Raw genomic sequence first — 13,207 nt, forward strand, 5'->3', positions numbered from 1 at the left:
CTTGTACAAGTAAATAAATAAATAAACATTGTCATAGGTAGTATAGAGGTTAATAATGTGTAGAAATTAATTTATTATGAATTGTTTCTTTCTACGAAAGATAAACTACCTTTTCCACTCCCCTTAAAGTGTCAACGTCTAAAATATATATGTGATTAGTCCATATATAAGAAGTATATAATCATAGGTTTAAGTGATTCTTTTTCGTTTGAATTAATTGGGGATATATATTTGTTGCTCTTAGTATATATGATATAATATATATGTGTATCAAAGAAAACGTAGTTTTTTCAGTAACTCCTGTTTGAGAAATCGAAATGTCGAAAATAGAGATTAGACACAGTTTTACTAAGGAAATCGTTAACCACTTACTCGTGTAGTATTTTTCTCCTGGTGCACACGTTCATGAATTAAACGAATAGTAGTTTCGACTATTAATTATATATTAGTTAAATCAGGTGTACACGTAGTATACATAATATATTTCTTTTGGACTCTGGTCGATGATAAGAAAGAAAGAAAAAAAGTGCATGACAAACCAAATTCTTATTCGATAAAGAGAATTTGAGCCCTGGCCATGTTCGTATCCTTACTAACTCGATTAAAACACAAATTGAGCTTTCATCCAATAACGTACGCCTCAACTTACATCTACCAATTAACTGTACAAATTAAACGTCATAAACTTCATGAACCTCCGGATTAAAATACTAAAAACTTCTACTAATAGATCACGTAATTCACCAATGTTTTACCCGATCGTTGGTTTTAGTTTGTTGGAACACTTTTATTAAATATTTAAGAGTTAATTTCTAACCCTAATAACTAGTGGTATAAAAATCTTTCATTTTTTTTATAATGAGATCGTTTTTGAGTTAGGTAAATCTTACGAGAAGCGGCAGTTTGTTTGTTCACTTGCGGTTAAAATCCGACACTTTAGAAGTTAAAGCTCCGGAAGTACCAGTGTCTCGCGTTTAATAAAGTTTTTATTCTGAAAGTTAATTAAGGATTTTATAAGAGTTTATAATATATATATATATATCTCTCTCTCTCTCTCTCTCTCTTTTTCTCTCTCATCTAGAACACACGATAATCCTCGTGCTTCCGGAGGTACGAAGATTTGGAAAAAGCTACTACCTCGAAAGCTTAGTTGTTAACCGAGGTAATCTGAACTAGATCGCATAAATTTTATAAATCTTTTATTTAAAACACTAAAAAGCTATAGTAAATGGATCACTAACTTTACCAAGTTTTAGTTACCGACTTTTATTTTTAGAGTGTTTTTCAACACTATATCGTAATTTTAAAAAATAGTCTCTATAACTAGAAAGGACGTTTATCATATTTCTTAAAAGATAGTTTTAAAGTAGACTAAACTTATGAAGATGTGGCAATTTGAACGTTTACTATATATAGTTGGTAATTTTTTATAACTAAAACTTGGGAAAGCTAACAATCCATTTACTATACTTTTTTAATGTTTTAAATAAAAGATCTATGAAGTTTATGCAATTTAGTTCAGATTGCCTCGCCTAGCAGCTAAGCTTTCGAGATAGTAGTTTTTGTTGAATCCTCGTGTGCCTCCGTAGGCACGAGGATTATCGTATGTTCTGTATGATATATATATGGCTAGCTGGTAGTTAAAACCACTACATATTAACATATCATTATAAGGTTTAATTATATATAAAACTCAAAAGGAACGTACGTCCAGGACGTCCCACTTTTACAATGACTCCGTTTCCTGGACTCCTCATCTCCCGATACGGATCAAGGTCAGAGGACGTGAAACGTGCAGCCTTCGCTGTTGCCGCGGCTGATGACCCGAGGCCGAAAACCGTTGCCAATGGCTATTCGTGAGCTAGCTCCGAAAAGCGCCGTATACGTACGAATCTCCAAAATACTACCTGTATTGTAGTCCTCGTCAGTGGGACGTTTGTTTTGGATTTTCCCACTAAGGAGAACTACGATACGTTAAATGGTATAAAACCCTATCGAACACATATTCCAAATTCCACTATTTTTCAATTGACGTCGATCCCGTTCGTCCATGGAATTTAAATATGTACATCATACCCTTCAATATATATATACGAAGACTCATTGTGGAGAAAAAACCCCGTATATTACAAATACTACGTATACTTTCACATTATCTCCCACATTGAGTACATATTGAATCTACATTACATTGTGAATCTTCGATATATACACAATGAAATACCATTACAATGGTTAATTTTACTTAAATTAGATTTAACACAATGGATATCAATTATATTCTCAATACTAAAAGTTATCATGAAATTTTAAAATTAATACGACTTAAAAGACTCAACATATTCCAATTTAGGGCCTTCCAAACTGGTAAGATTTTACACGGAGAGTTGAATTTAAATGAATAAATATTAAACGACTATAAAAGATTCAAAAGCTGTTTACATAATTGATACATAGAGCCAATTAATTCAATGTTTAAAGCAATGGTACTGAGGAGAATCTACACTTAACGATTTAAATTATCTTCGTAATAATAAAATTGTTTTAGAAATTAATCGTCAGCCGTGATCACACATCCCGACCGTTTGCTCGCTCGGCCGAGCGCAAGCTGAGCACAAGCCGAGCTATAAGTCGAGCGAGCTCGAACTGAGCTTTAATTTACTCGGCTCGAACTTGTTTTATTTTTCGAGCTTTAAGTAAAGTTCGGCTCGAACTCATAATGAGCCGAGCAAGCTTAATCCGAGCTTTTCGAGCTTTTCGAGCTTATATATATATATTACATAAAATTAATATATATCCGAAATTAAATTAAACCCAGTAATAACAACCGGGTATTTTATTTAGGTTGTTCATGTTGGCACGTTAACTCGGGTTAAGNCTCTCTCTCATTATAAAAATTTAAAATATATAATTATTTATACATAACTTTTAAATAGTTTAGATTGTATATATTAATATAAATTTTAGTTTTATAATATTAATCAATTAGATAGATTGTACAATAAAAATAAAAGAGAGATTGATGAAGTTTATCTTAATTAGTTATTTTAATAAATTTAGTTGCAAAAATTACATGAAGTATGCTAACTAAATCAGTAAACCTAAATGACGCATTCAAATTTTGAAAAAAATATCATTGACTAATTCAAATCTAATACATAAGAAGATTAGATAGTAAAAATAAAATTTTAAAAGGTTGGATAGCTGATTTAATATGGTTCGTATTTCAGAAAAACTCTATATTTTTATATTGTGATAAACGATCAATTTCATATTTAAAATATTTTGGAACATCCAAAATATGATTGGCCGACTTTTAATTTTAACAATTAGGTATTTTAAAATTTATTAGATAGTTTAACGTATTCTTTACTCGAATAAAATTACTGATTAAATAAAACTGATCAATGATAAACTTTGCCTTCTTATGAAATAAAATTAAAATAGAAAAAGGATAAATTACATTTTGGTCCTCAAACTATAAGACGCATGACAATTTAGTCCTCAAATTTAAATGGGTTATTTTTTCTTAGCTCAAACTATAAGGTACCAGATGCTTTAGAGCTCATACTTTAATTATTTATAATTTTTAGCTCAAATTACGTGGAATATGACATTTTAATACTCAACTTTTACTACTATTATAAAGGGTCCGGCTACTATACTATTATGAGTACGATTGCCCTCGTACTCATAAGTTGTTTTTGATGATAGAGCTTCCAAACCGACGATCCACACCGTTAAACGTTATTTACAGCATTTAAAACTTCTAGGTATCAAATTTTATAATTTTTCGACATCATTTACCTTACGATCAAGAGGTCACAAATTTGACAATTTTTAACGGCCGGTATGGGATACTTGCTAGTTTAACGGTGTAAAAGAATCGGAATTTGTTGAATTTTTGATAGAAAATTCTATTCACTACATAGATAAAGATCAATAACTCCGATCTTGAATTGAAGGATCCGATTATCCTTTTTTAGGACGTCGTTCGATTTTGACCGTTCATTTTATGCCCACTTGATGGACTTTATTATGATTTCGAAAATTTACAAAATTTATTTTCTAGAAATTTCAAATACTCTAGATCATATTTAACAGAGTGGATCGTCGATTCGAAAGCTGCATCATTGAAAACAACTTATGAGTATGAGGGCTCCAATACTCATAATAGTATAGTAGCCATGGCCCTATTATAAATATAATTTATTATTCTTATAATTTCTCTCTTATTCCTTCTTTATCTTTATTATGTTTTTATTTTTATGCTTTTACTACAGCCTTTTTTACTACAACTGCTTCTGCTGCTTCTTCAATTTTTTTTATTTGTATTATTTTTTGTTCTTTGACGTTTTTTTTTTGTTTCTTCTTTTTTTTAGCTTTATTTATTTTTATGGAATCCACCCACTGCAATGGACGGTCTATCTTCACTAGTAGTTCATAAAAGGTCAGAACCAATACAACAGAAACCTTCTTTAGGTACGTCGTATCTACATATTAACATCAACAATGTTAGCAGCCGCTAAACAATCCCAACAAAAAAGAGTCTAACATCTAGAACACCGACAGAACTGACTGGAAAATGTTTTCTTGATTCGTACTGGCAAGAAAAAAGGACTAGCTTACCAAACACAATAGTTTATTATTAGAATTCTCCAGAAAAAGAAGCAATATAGAACACTTGTTGATAAAAATAACTTTCAAGGGCGCCCTCTTAACAGACACGAGAATAACTCTCTTTTTTTTTCTTTTTTTTTTTTTCGTGCTAAAGCACAAGCACAATTCAGTCACAAACGCAATCAAACTATCTAACTGGCAATGCTGTTTCAGCGAGCGAATCGATTTCTTGTTTCACATCCACCCCAGTATCCTTAGACATACAATCTGAGCTGTCATCTAGACCAGATGTTTTCTGCGAGCACACTGTCGGTTCCAGCCTAAACATCTCGTCACTTTCTAAACTTGATACCTTCTCCTTTGACTCCCCTTTCAGCAAGCCCACTACTTCAAGCATTGTGGGCCGCCTTTCCGGCTTACTCTGTGTACAAACAAGCCCGACAAGCACTAATCTCTTCAATTCTTCCTCAACGTAGTTACCGTTTAGCTTTGGATCAGCTATTTCACTGAACCTCCCCTCCCTCGCCAAAGGAAGAGCCCAATCACTTATTGCTAGCTTCTGTGTGGGACTTAAATTTTCAATGGGTCTTTTCCCACTAGCGAGCTCTAAAAGAAGTACTCCGAAGCTGTAAACATCACAACTCTCTGAGGCCTTTCCAAACATTGCGTATTCAGGGGCTAGATATCCGAGAGTGCCTTTTACTTTTGTAGTAACATGAGTTGCGCCGTCAGGAATGAGTTTTGCAAATCCAAAATCGGCAACACGTGCCTGAAAGTCTGAATCTAGTAAGACATTGCTTGCTTTTATGTCCCTGTGGATTATATGAGGTGTTGCATGGTGGTGGAGATAACTGCAAAGAAACGAAAGGTTAAGTTCATTTCCCGGCGTGCTACAGATCTTACAAAAATTATACAGACAGCCATCCAACTAATAGGCCATTTTGGAAGAGATCCCTGAACTTTTTTTTTTTTTTTTTTTTTGATTTTAGGCAATTCTTTGTAGCCCTGTCAGAATTTAAAGTTTCCTGCAAACGAAAGTTACAGAACACTTTGTTGAATAATAGAATATCTTTATTTAAGTTATACACTGCTATATCTAAAATGTCACGAAAACTGTTAAGTTGAGAGAGGAGTTATCTTGCTAGCTGTAGATAGTGGCGTATGAAAGAATTAACTTACGCAATTCCGTCAGCCGATCCGATAGCTATCGACATTCGCCTGCCCCAGTTGAGAAGGCACTCAGCAGAGTGCGTTCCGTGAAGATGTGAGAGTAAACTCAAGTTGGGCATGTAGTCATACACTATAAGGCGTTCCTGCCCCTCGGCACAAGAACCCCGTAGACTCAGGAGGTTCTTATGCTTTACTTTTCCCAGAACCTCAACCTCAATAGAAAATTCTTGTTCGGCCTTGTTGCTCAAAACTTTGAGTCTTTTTACAGCGATCTACATCAAAGAAAGATCATTACCAATAAAGCGGAGAAAGGAGGAAAGCAATAGAACTGCTGCATATATAGTAGAAGACTACTCACATGAAGCTGAAGACTTCAGTCTGAAATATGTTACATCATAATGAATAATGATATCACATTGCAGTAACTGAGAAAAAAAATACTAAAACCAAGCAGCTGTACTCTTTCCCACATTAGCTTGTTCACGGGGTCATTAACCTGTATGAAGAGCTTTTAAAAGGGTGGTGACCAGTATAATTCAGGCTTCGTTGGCATATTCGGCAAAGAAAGCTCAAGAAGGATCAAGAGAAAACAAGACAACATATTGAAACCTAGTTGAGGAATGATAAGTTCAAGTAGCATCAAGGGCTAGAAGGTGAATGCTAATGGTAGCAGCATTATGATAAAAGTAGTCAAAGTTACTAAAGAAAAACTGACAAAGAAGAAAAACGATAGAAGAATACAGAAGGTCAAAATTGAAGCTGATACAAGGAGTAAAAGAAAAGTAATACATTTATGTCGGTCTAAACAACAGAGAAGACAGAATGGAAAAGATACTAGGATAAACTAGAGGTATTTTGTTGGCTAATTCTTTAATGTCAGTAGTGTATGTTTCTGAGAAATTGACTAGGTGTTCAACGGGATCTCCATTGGGATCTGAAATGCATAGGGCTGTTGACTAAGCTTCCTAACTAGATTCTTTTATTGAAACAATATAATGCTCAAAAAATGGAGACTAAATACGCCAATATGACTAATGAAAATGAGGTTAATTACAAAATTTAACTAAAACTTTTAGAATACTAATGAAAATGAGGTTAATTACAAAATTTTACTAAAACTTTTAGAAAAACTCAAAAAGGAATACTATAAAATTCAAGAAGTAATTGATTGAGCATAGAAACGACATGCTTAAACAAGGAGCTGAGAATAAAAATGTAAAAAAGGATCCCCATATAATTTTAATTTTAAAGAAAGAGAATAGAAATTCCAGAGTGATTAGAAAGTAGGGTGTTCCCTTAAATAAATAACTCATTTAAGGCATGTATATGGCTGGCAGGCCATGAATGGCGGCAGCATGAGCAAATTCTGATCACAAATGTTTAAACTGAGTCCTTTCCCTCATTCTCTCTGATGTTAAATGAGCTTATTAAACCTATCTAACATAAAGTCACTTCACATCAACTATTCGCTAGTGAATAGTTTCGATAAATAAGATGAGATCAACAACATTACGACTTAGAATGAAAAAGGACACTGAAGACTAGAGGTTTCAGGACAACCTCGTAAGCTTAAAGCATAGAGTACATAGGTTATAATAATACAGACGGACAAGACAAACAAATATCAAAGAAAAAAGAAGAATATTCGGATCCACAACAAATAGCCAGCAGAAACTTGTTTTGCTGGATAAAAACTTGCAGAAACTAGTACAAGTACCTAAGGAAAACTAAGTAACTGCACCACCCTTAACTGAATGGAAGCCACCAAAAACTAAAAAAAAATGATGGGAAAATATAGGAAGCAGATGGGCTCAAGGGATTCTACAAATTCAGGCTATCAAAACCAATCTCACTTTAATTTGTGCAACTATGATAGTTGAAGGGTTTTGTAATGCACAGTCCTTCCAACAAGTTATTAGATTAGTTTTATGACTTGCGATAGAAGAAGTAATAAAAGCAACTGTTCAACCATTAAAAGTAGTAGGCTTCTTAATTTAGAGTTATATTTCCTTTTACAGTTACATATTCATAATTCCTTGTTATGTTAAGAAGGAAAAGTATGAAAAGTACGGATCAACTGAGGAGGCCGCAATATAAGTCATTATTGATACAGCTAATGATGATGATGATGATTGGCAGAAGCTCAATGTCCAAGTTTCCTTCCTAAAGAAGGTTGGGACATGAAAAAACATGATCTAAAGGCACAATCTTAGAGTCATGTCAAATAAAGAGAGTTTCTCCCAATTATACAGAACACACATGAAATTTGCGCAACAGAAATAGTAGCAAGAATTGTAATGCATAACCTTGAAAAACGTCTTAAAGTAAGGTATTACTATAATTCGATACTTAAGAACATTAGATAAGATAGTAGAAGGAAAAATAAACCCAAGTCAAAGAGGACACGTTTAGTATCGAGGAAAGGGAGCCATACAAAACCAAAGGAAATGAATGATTGAATTGACCCACTTTATGTGAACCTGATACAGCATAAAATTTGTCTTAAGAATGTAAACGATCAGAAAAAGGGGTTGTAAAAAATTTGTCTTAAGAATGGAAATCCATGTGCTTTGATTAAACCATGTACATCCTTCCAGAATATTTCTATAGATAATATCTGAATAATACTGATGAAAAATGATAATTTATTTTTCTACTCCGAACCTAACATATATATGTCTTAAATATAGGCAGACGTTATCCGATTTGTTCTAAAGGCCATAACGATCCAATAGAGTAGTCAATGATCTGCTGACCTGCTGACCTGTGACTTCAGGAACATGTACTTAATAGACGGTGTTATGATTAAGAGCCAAGCATACACACTTGACAGACTAATACTTGTTTCTTTTTTCTTTTTTAGGAACTGATCATTCTGCAAGGTTGAGGTCAATCATTATTACAGCAAATGCTGGTTACATAAACATAGAATTATTCTGAGCATCACCAAGTAATTATTAGTTCTTGCACAAAAATACATGCAATGCTCTTCCATAATTGCAGCAAGAAGCATCCCTCGAAAAAAGAAAGGAGAAATCTAAGAAAAGCGTACCTCCGTTGGCTATTCAAAACTCAAGTAGCAATCTGTTACAACGTCAACATGTTAGGCACTCAACAAAGGAGACTTAATACCTTTTGGATTAGTTTTTCGACTTCAACATGTGATAAGTACAAGATTACTGACACCCCTATTGCCTTAAATTTAAATCTAAAATAAATTTAAATTTTCGTTTCTCATTTAATTAAGATATTTAACTTTGAATTCAAAATATAATTTTTTAATTTGAATTCGAATTTGAATTTTGAATTCAATAAATTTGAATTTAAAATTTAAGTTTAAAATTCTAATTTAATTTAAAACTTGAATTTAAATTTTAAATTTGAATTTGAATTTGAATTTAAATTTTGAACTCAAAAATCTAAACTTAAAATGAAATATGAATTCATAAATTCAAATTTAGGATTTGAATGAAATTGAATTTAAAATTTAATTATACACAACTGAAATCTGAATTTAAATTCAAAATTAAGTTCAAAGTTTACATTCAAATTTCAAATAAATGTGTATATAAGGGTGTATTTTGGAATAACATAATCATTATTATTAGGATTATCAAGATATATAAGATGAACCAAACAAAATAATTCTATGTATGTAGTATTCCAACATCATATTACTGCACTGAACCAAATGGAGTAACACAACATTACTAATAATCTGAATCACAGATGTCATATTAATAGCTATATTGAGATAACCAGCAATACTTGCTGAAGATAAGACCAAACTATTTGTTAGGCAATTAGTTACTTAAAATAATCCTTCATTTGTTTAGTTTGATAAACATGTATTAGTTGCGTTGTTAATCAATTTGTTGGGTTGTTAGCATTGCTACCTATTAATATATTGGTAACCATCTAGGCCATTAATGTACCAGAGAGGATCCACCAATTAATTCATATTATTCTTATACTACCGCATCTCATCTTCTCTTTTCTATTCTTAATTTTATTGTGAATCACACACACCATAACAAGTGGAGTGATCTTATGAGTGTGCCTACCACCATAACAATACTACATAATGTGAATCTAACAAGCCCTGAGGTAATCTTGTACTATTAGTAATCCTGCATTACTGATAGGATTATATGCTGAATGAATCAAACACAATAATTCTAAAAAAGTATCTGTAGGATTACAAGTAATCCTAATAGGATAACTTGAACCAAATGCACCCTATAAGGTAATCTTACCACCACATACAAAAAGTGACAAAATTTTGAAAATGCACTTCTCAACTGCATATAATCAAATAAATTATTTATAGTTGCAACTATTATATTCGACCAACCGAGATGTATTTCATTGTAATTGCTACATTTCTAACTGCATGTATCTCCAACTAGCCGCATTTCATATTAGCCTTCTAAGCGAGGCAATCTGTAACTTTTAAGGGGTATATAAAAAATTGCTCCTAAAAACAACATATGGGTAAAAATGTAAGGAGATCACCTCAGATATATGTTGCATCTGCCAGTTAGAGAGTAGGTTAGAGAGGAGCAGAGTAGTTGAATTGATAAATAAGTGGAGTTTAGATGGCTTAACTTGCAAGGTGCACGCATAGAAGGATAGACCGGAGGGAAGAGTCGGAGGTCAAGCGGTAACCCTAGGTTGGGGAAGGGGTTGGCGATGGAGAAGTAAGGAGAAGACAAGTTCCTGTGAGCAAGAATTGAAGCCACAAGGAGGCATCTCTGCGGATCGGGTTGTCAGCACAAGATCATCCGACTTGTTAAGATAGTAGTTGGGTTCGAGTCCATATTGTATCAGTCCTGCAAATTAAGGCCCACTGGCCCACATTCTGGATTTTTTCTCAATTTCAGTTTAGTACTTAGGGATTCATAATTTTTATTTTTAGTAGTTGCACGAGATATAAAAGGGCAGATGTAACCAAGATGGAATCATGAATAATATTGATATTGATTTCCTTCTCAACTTCATCTCGTTCCCTCCCACTTCTTCTTCCTCTCTCATCTTTTCCTCTTCTTCTTATCCTTCCTTAGACCCTGCTTAATCTCTTAACTTATTCTTCTCTTACCTGGATCTGTAATATTCGAGTCGGATCAGAGACCATCATTCTCGACGCCGTCCTCGTCTCAGCGAAATCTCATCATCGACGGGTTGCGTCGAGTCAGGTACGCAACAATATAGTGCCGTTTGAGTTGGACCCGTAAATTTTTAAGATTGATACCCTCAAAATTTTATTTGTTTTAATTAAAGTATTACCGCAGGATAAATGGACATTCCATTAAAACTACCTGCTTTATTTAGTTATCAACAACAACCAAGGGTCTGACTTGTCTTTTCCAAATCTTTATTTAAATGGAGCTATTAAATTTAACAGTGCAGTCAAATTTATAAATATCTCCAATTTATATAATAAAAATAATTTAAATTAGTAGAAATGAAAGTTGAGAAGGCGAGGAATGAGCGAAATTGGAGTGGGCTTCTACTTTCTAGGGTCCTAATGAATGAGCGAAACAAGGATGGGTCCTAAGGTGTCATCTACAGGCCTTATCCAAAAAAAAAAAGAAAAAAAGAAAAAAAGAAAAAAAAAAAGAAAAGAAAAGCTGAGAATTCACCAAATGTTTCAGAAATTAACAGACAATCCCTCAACTTTAGTCAATTACAGAAAATCCTCTGTCATCTCTCGAGTATCGAATCATCCCCTCATAGCGTCTCCCAATTTTTGATGACAAACGCCTTACGGTGAGTAATCTATTAATAGCAGTTAATAGCAGTTATAGAAAACAAGTAATGGAGGTTCCAACTAACAGTTAAACTTAGTGAAATGATCATGCTGCCCCAATATTAAAGGATACCTGTGAACCGTCCGAGAGCTGGCCCCAGTAGACGCTGCCGAACCCCCCTTCACCGAGCTTGTTGTCATAATTGAAGCTGTTGGTAGCAGAATGCAGCTCCTTCAGCGAGAACACCCTCCAATTCGTTGCATTCTTCCTCCCATGTTCACTCCTACACCATATACGCGGGCGCGCGCGCGCACAAATTAAACAGAATCCCGTTAATAATTTGATCCACAAATCTCCTATTTTCCACACCAATCTCTTCTTCTACTGTATTGCCCTTTCTCGAATCCCTCCCAACGAAAAACAAAATCATTCATGGCAATTCTTTTCTTTCTCGGGTCAAATGAACTGCGCCCTACATTTCCTTCTATAGCAGAATTAAAAAATAAAAATAAAATAAAAGAATCATTCCTCTGTATGCTGTCCCGCCGAAAGTAAAAGCACAAGTAGGACCAATAAAGTTCGAAACTCGTCGTCGTCATCATCATCATCATCATCATCATCATAAGAGGAAGAAGAAGAAGAACAAGAACATACCGGTCGAGAATCGTTCGGCAACAGAAGAAAGAACGGAAAGACATCGGAGAGAGAGTCACTGCTGCTGCTCCGATTGATGAGAAAGTACCAAGTTTCTGAATACAAACCCAGATGCTGCTTTCTCCTCTTCTTCCCAACTTAATCTTACTCTATGCAATTACAAGGAACGGAGGAGCCCAAAGAGAATAGTTTATTACTATCGGGACCATATAAGAGATGATGCTCGCCAAGAAAGAAAGAAAGAAAGAAAGAAAGAAAGCAGACGAGACGACAGAGAGAGGCGGGCGGACACTGGAGCAAGCAAAAGCAACAGCCTACCGAACGGGCTGCGGCTCTCGATGACGTCTTTTCCTTTTTCTTCTTCTTTTCCTTTTTTTATTTTTAAATTGTCTTGTTGGTATTATTATTATTAATATTTTATTTTGTGTATTTTGGCGTCTGATAGATTCGCGCGGTAACTGTGCGACGATTTCTACGTGGGAAGAATCATCCCTCCACGGGCGTAGTACCTGCGCCTAGCCGCCAACCATTTTGGCATAAATATTTAATTATAAATTTCATAATATATAAATAAAATTTTTTGCTATAATAATTTACAAATGCTAAAATAAAAAATTTTGATCAGTTATCCTAAAAAAAAATAAGGGTAAAGATGAAAGAAATAGTAATAACAAATGACTATTGAGATTTATAAGTGTCAGAGAGAAAAAAAAAAAGAAAGAGGGATTATCAATCTTCATTAAATAAGTGGATATATATTTTTTATAGAAAGGCTTATTTTGCAATTGACCTTCTGAAAAAAATTAATTTTAAAAATAGTCTTAGCAAATTTATATTTGTAAAAATAGTCTTGTCCCTACCACGCAAGCGTCACGTCAGCGCCATGCTAGCGGGGCTGGGGCCAGAAAGTTAAGTTGAATACGGTGAACTATTACCGTGTCCAAACACAATAAATCATTCACCGTGTATAGACACGGTGAATGGTTCACCGTGTTTACTGCGTGACTTGAACT

The 13,207-nt window shown here is 33.9% G+C and overlaps 1 protein-coding gene across 1 annotated transcript; it reads right to left on the reverse strand.

The window, feature by feature from the left end:
* On the reverse strand, window positions 4,576-12,514 carry LOC109719334 (PTI1-like tyrosine-protein kinase At3g15890). Its single transcript, XM_020245934.1, has 4 exons — window positions 12,195-12,514; window positions 11,673-11,823; window positions 5,800-6,062; window positions 4,576-5,471 (listed from the first exon to the last, which is right to left on the reverse strand). The coding sequence occupies exons 1-4, from the start codon at window positions 12,236-12,238 to the stop codon at window positions 4,808-4,810; spliced, it is 1,122 nt and encodes a 373-aa protein (XP_020101523.1). The 5' UTR covers window positions 12,239-12,514; the 3' UTR covers window positions 4,576-4,807.

The sequence above is a fragment of the Ananas comosus genome, linkage group 13 (genome assembly GCF_001540865.1).
Source record: "Ananas comosus cultivar F153 linkage group 13, ASM154086v1, whole genome shotgun sequence".
NCBI lineage: Eukaryota > Viridiplantae > Streptophyta > Magnoliopsida > Poales > Bromeliaceae > Ananas > Ananas comosus.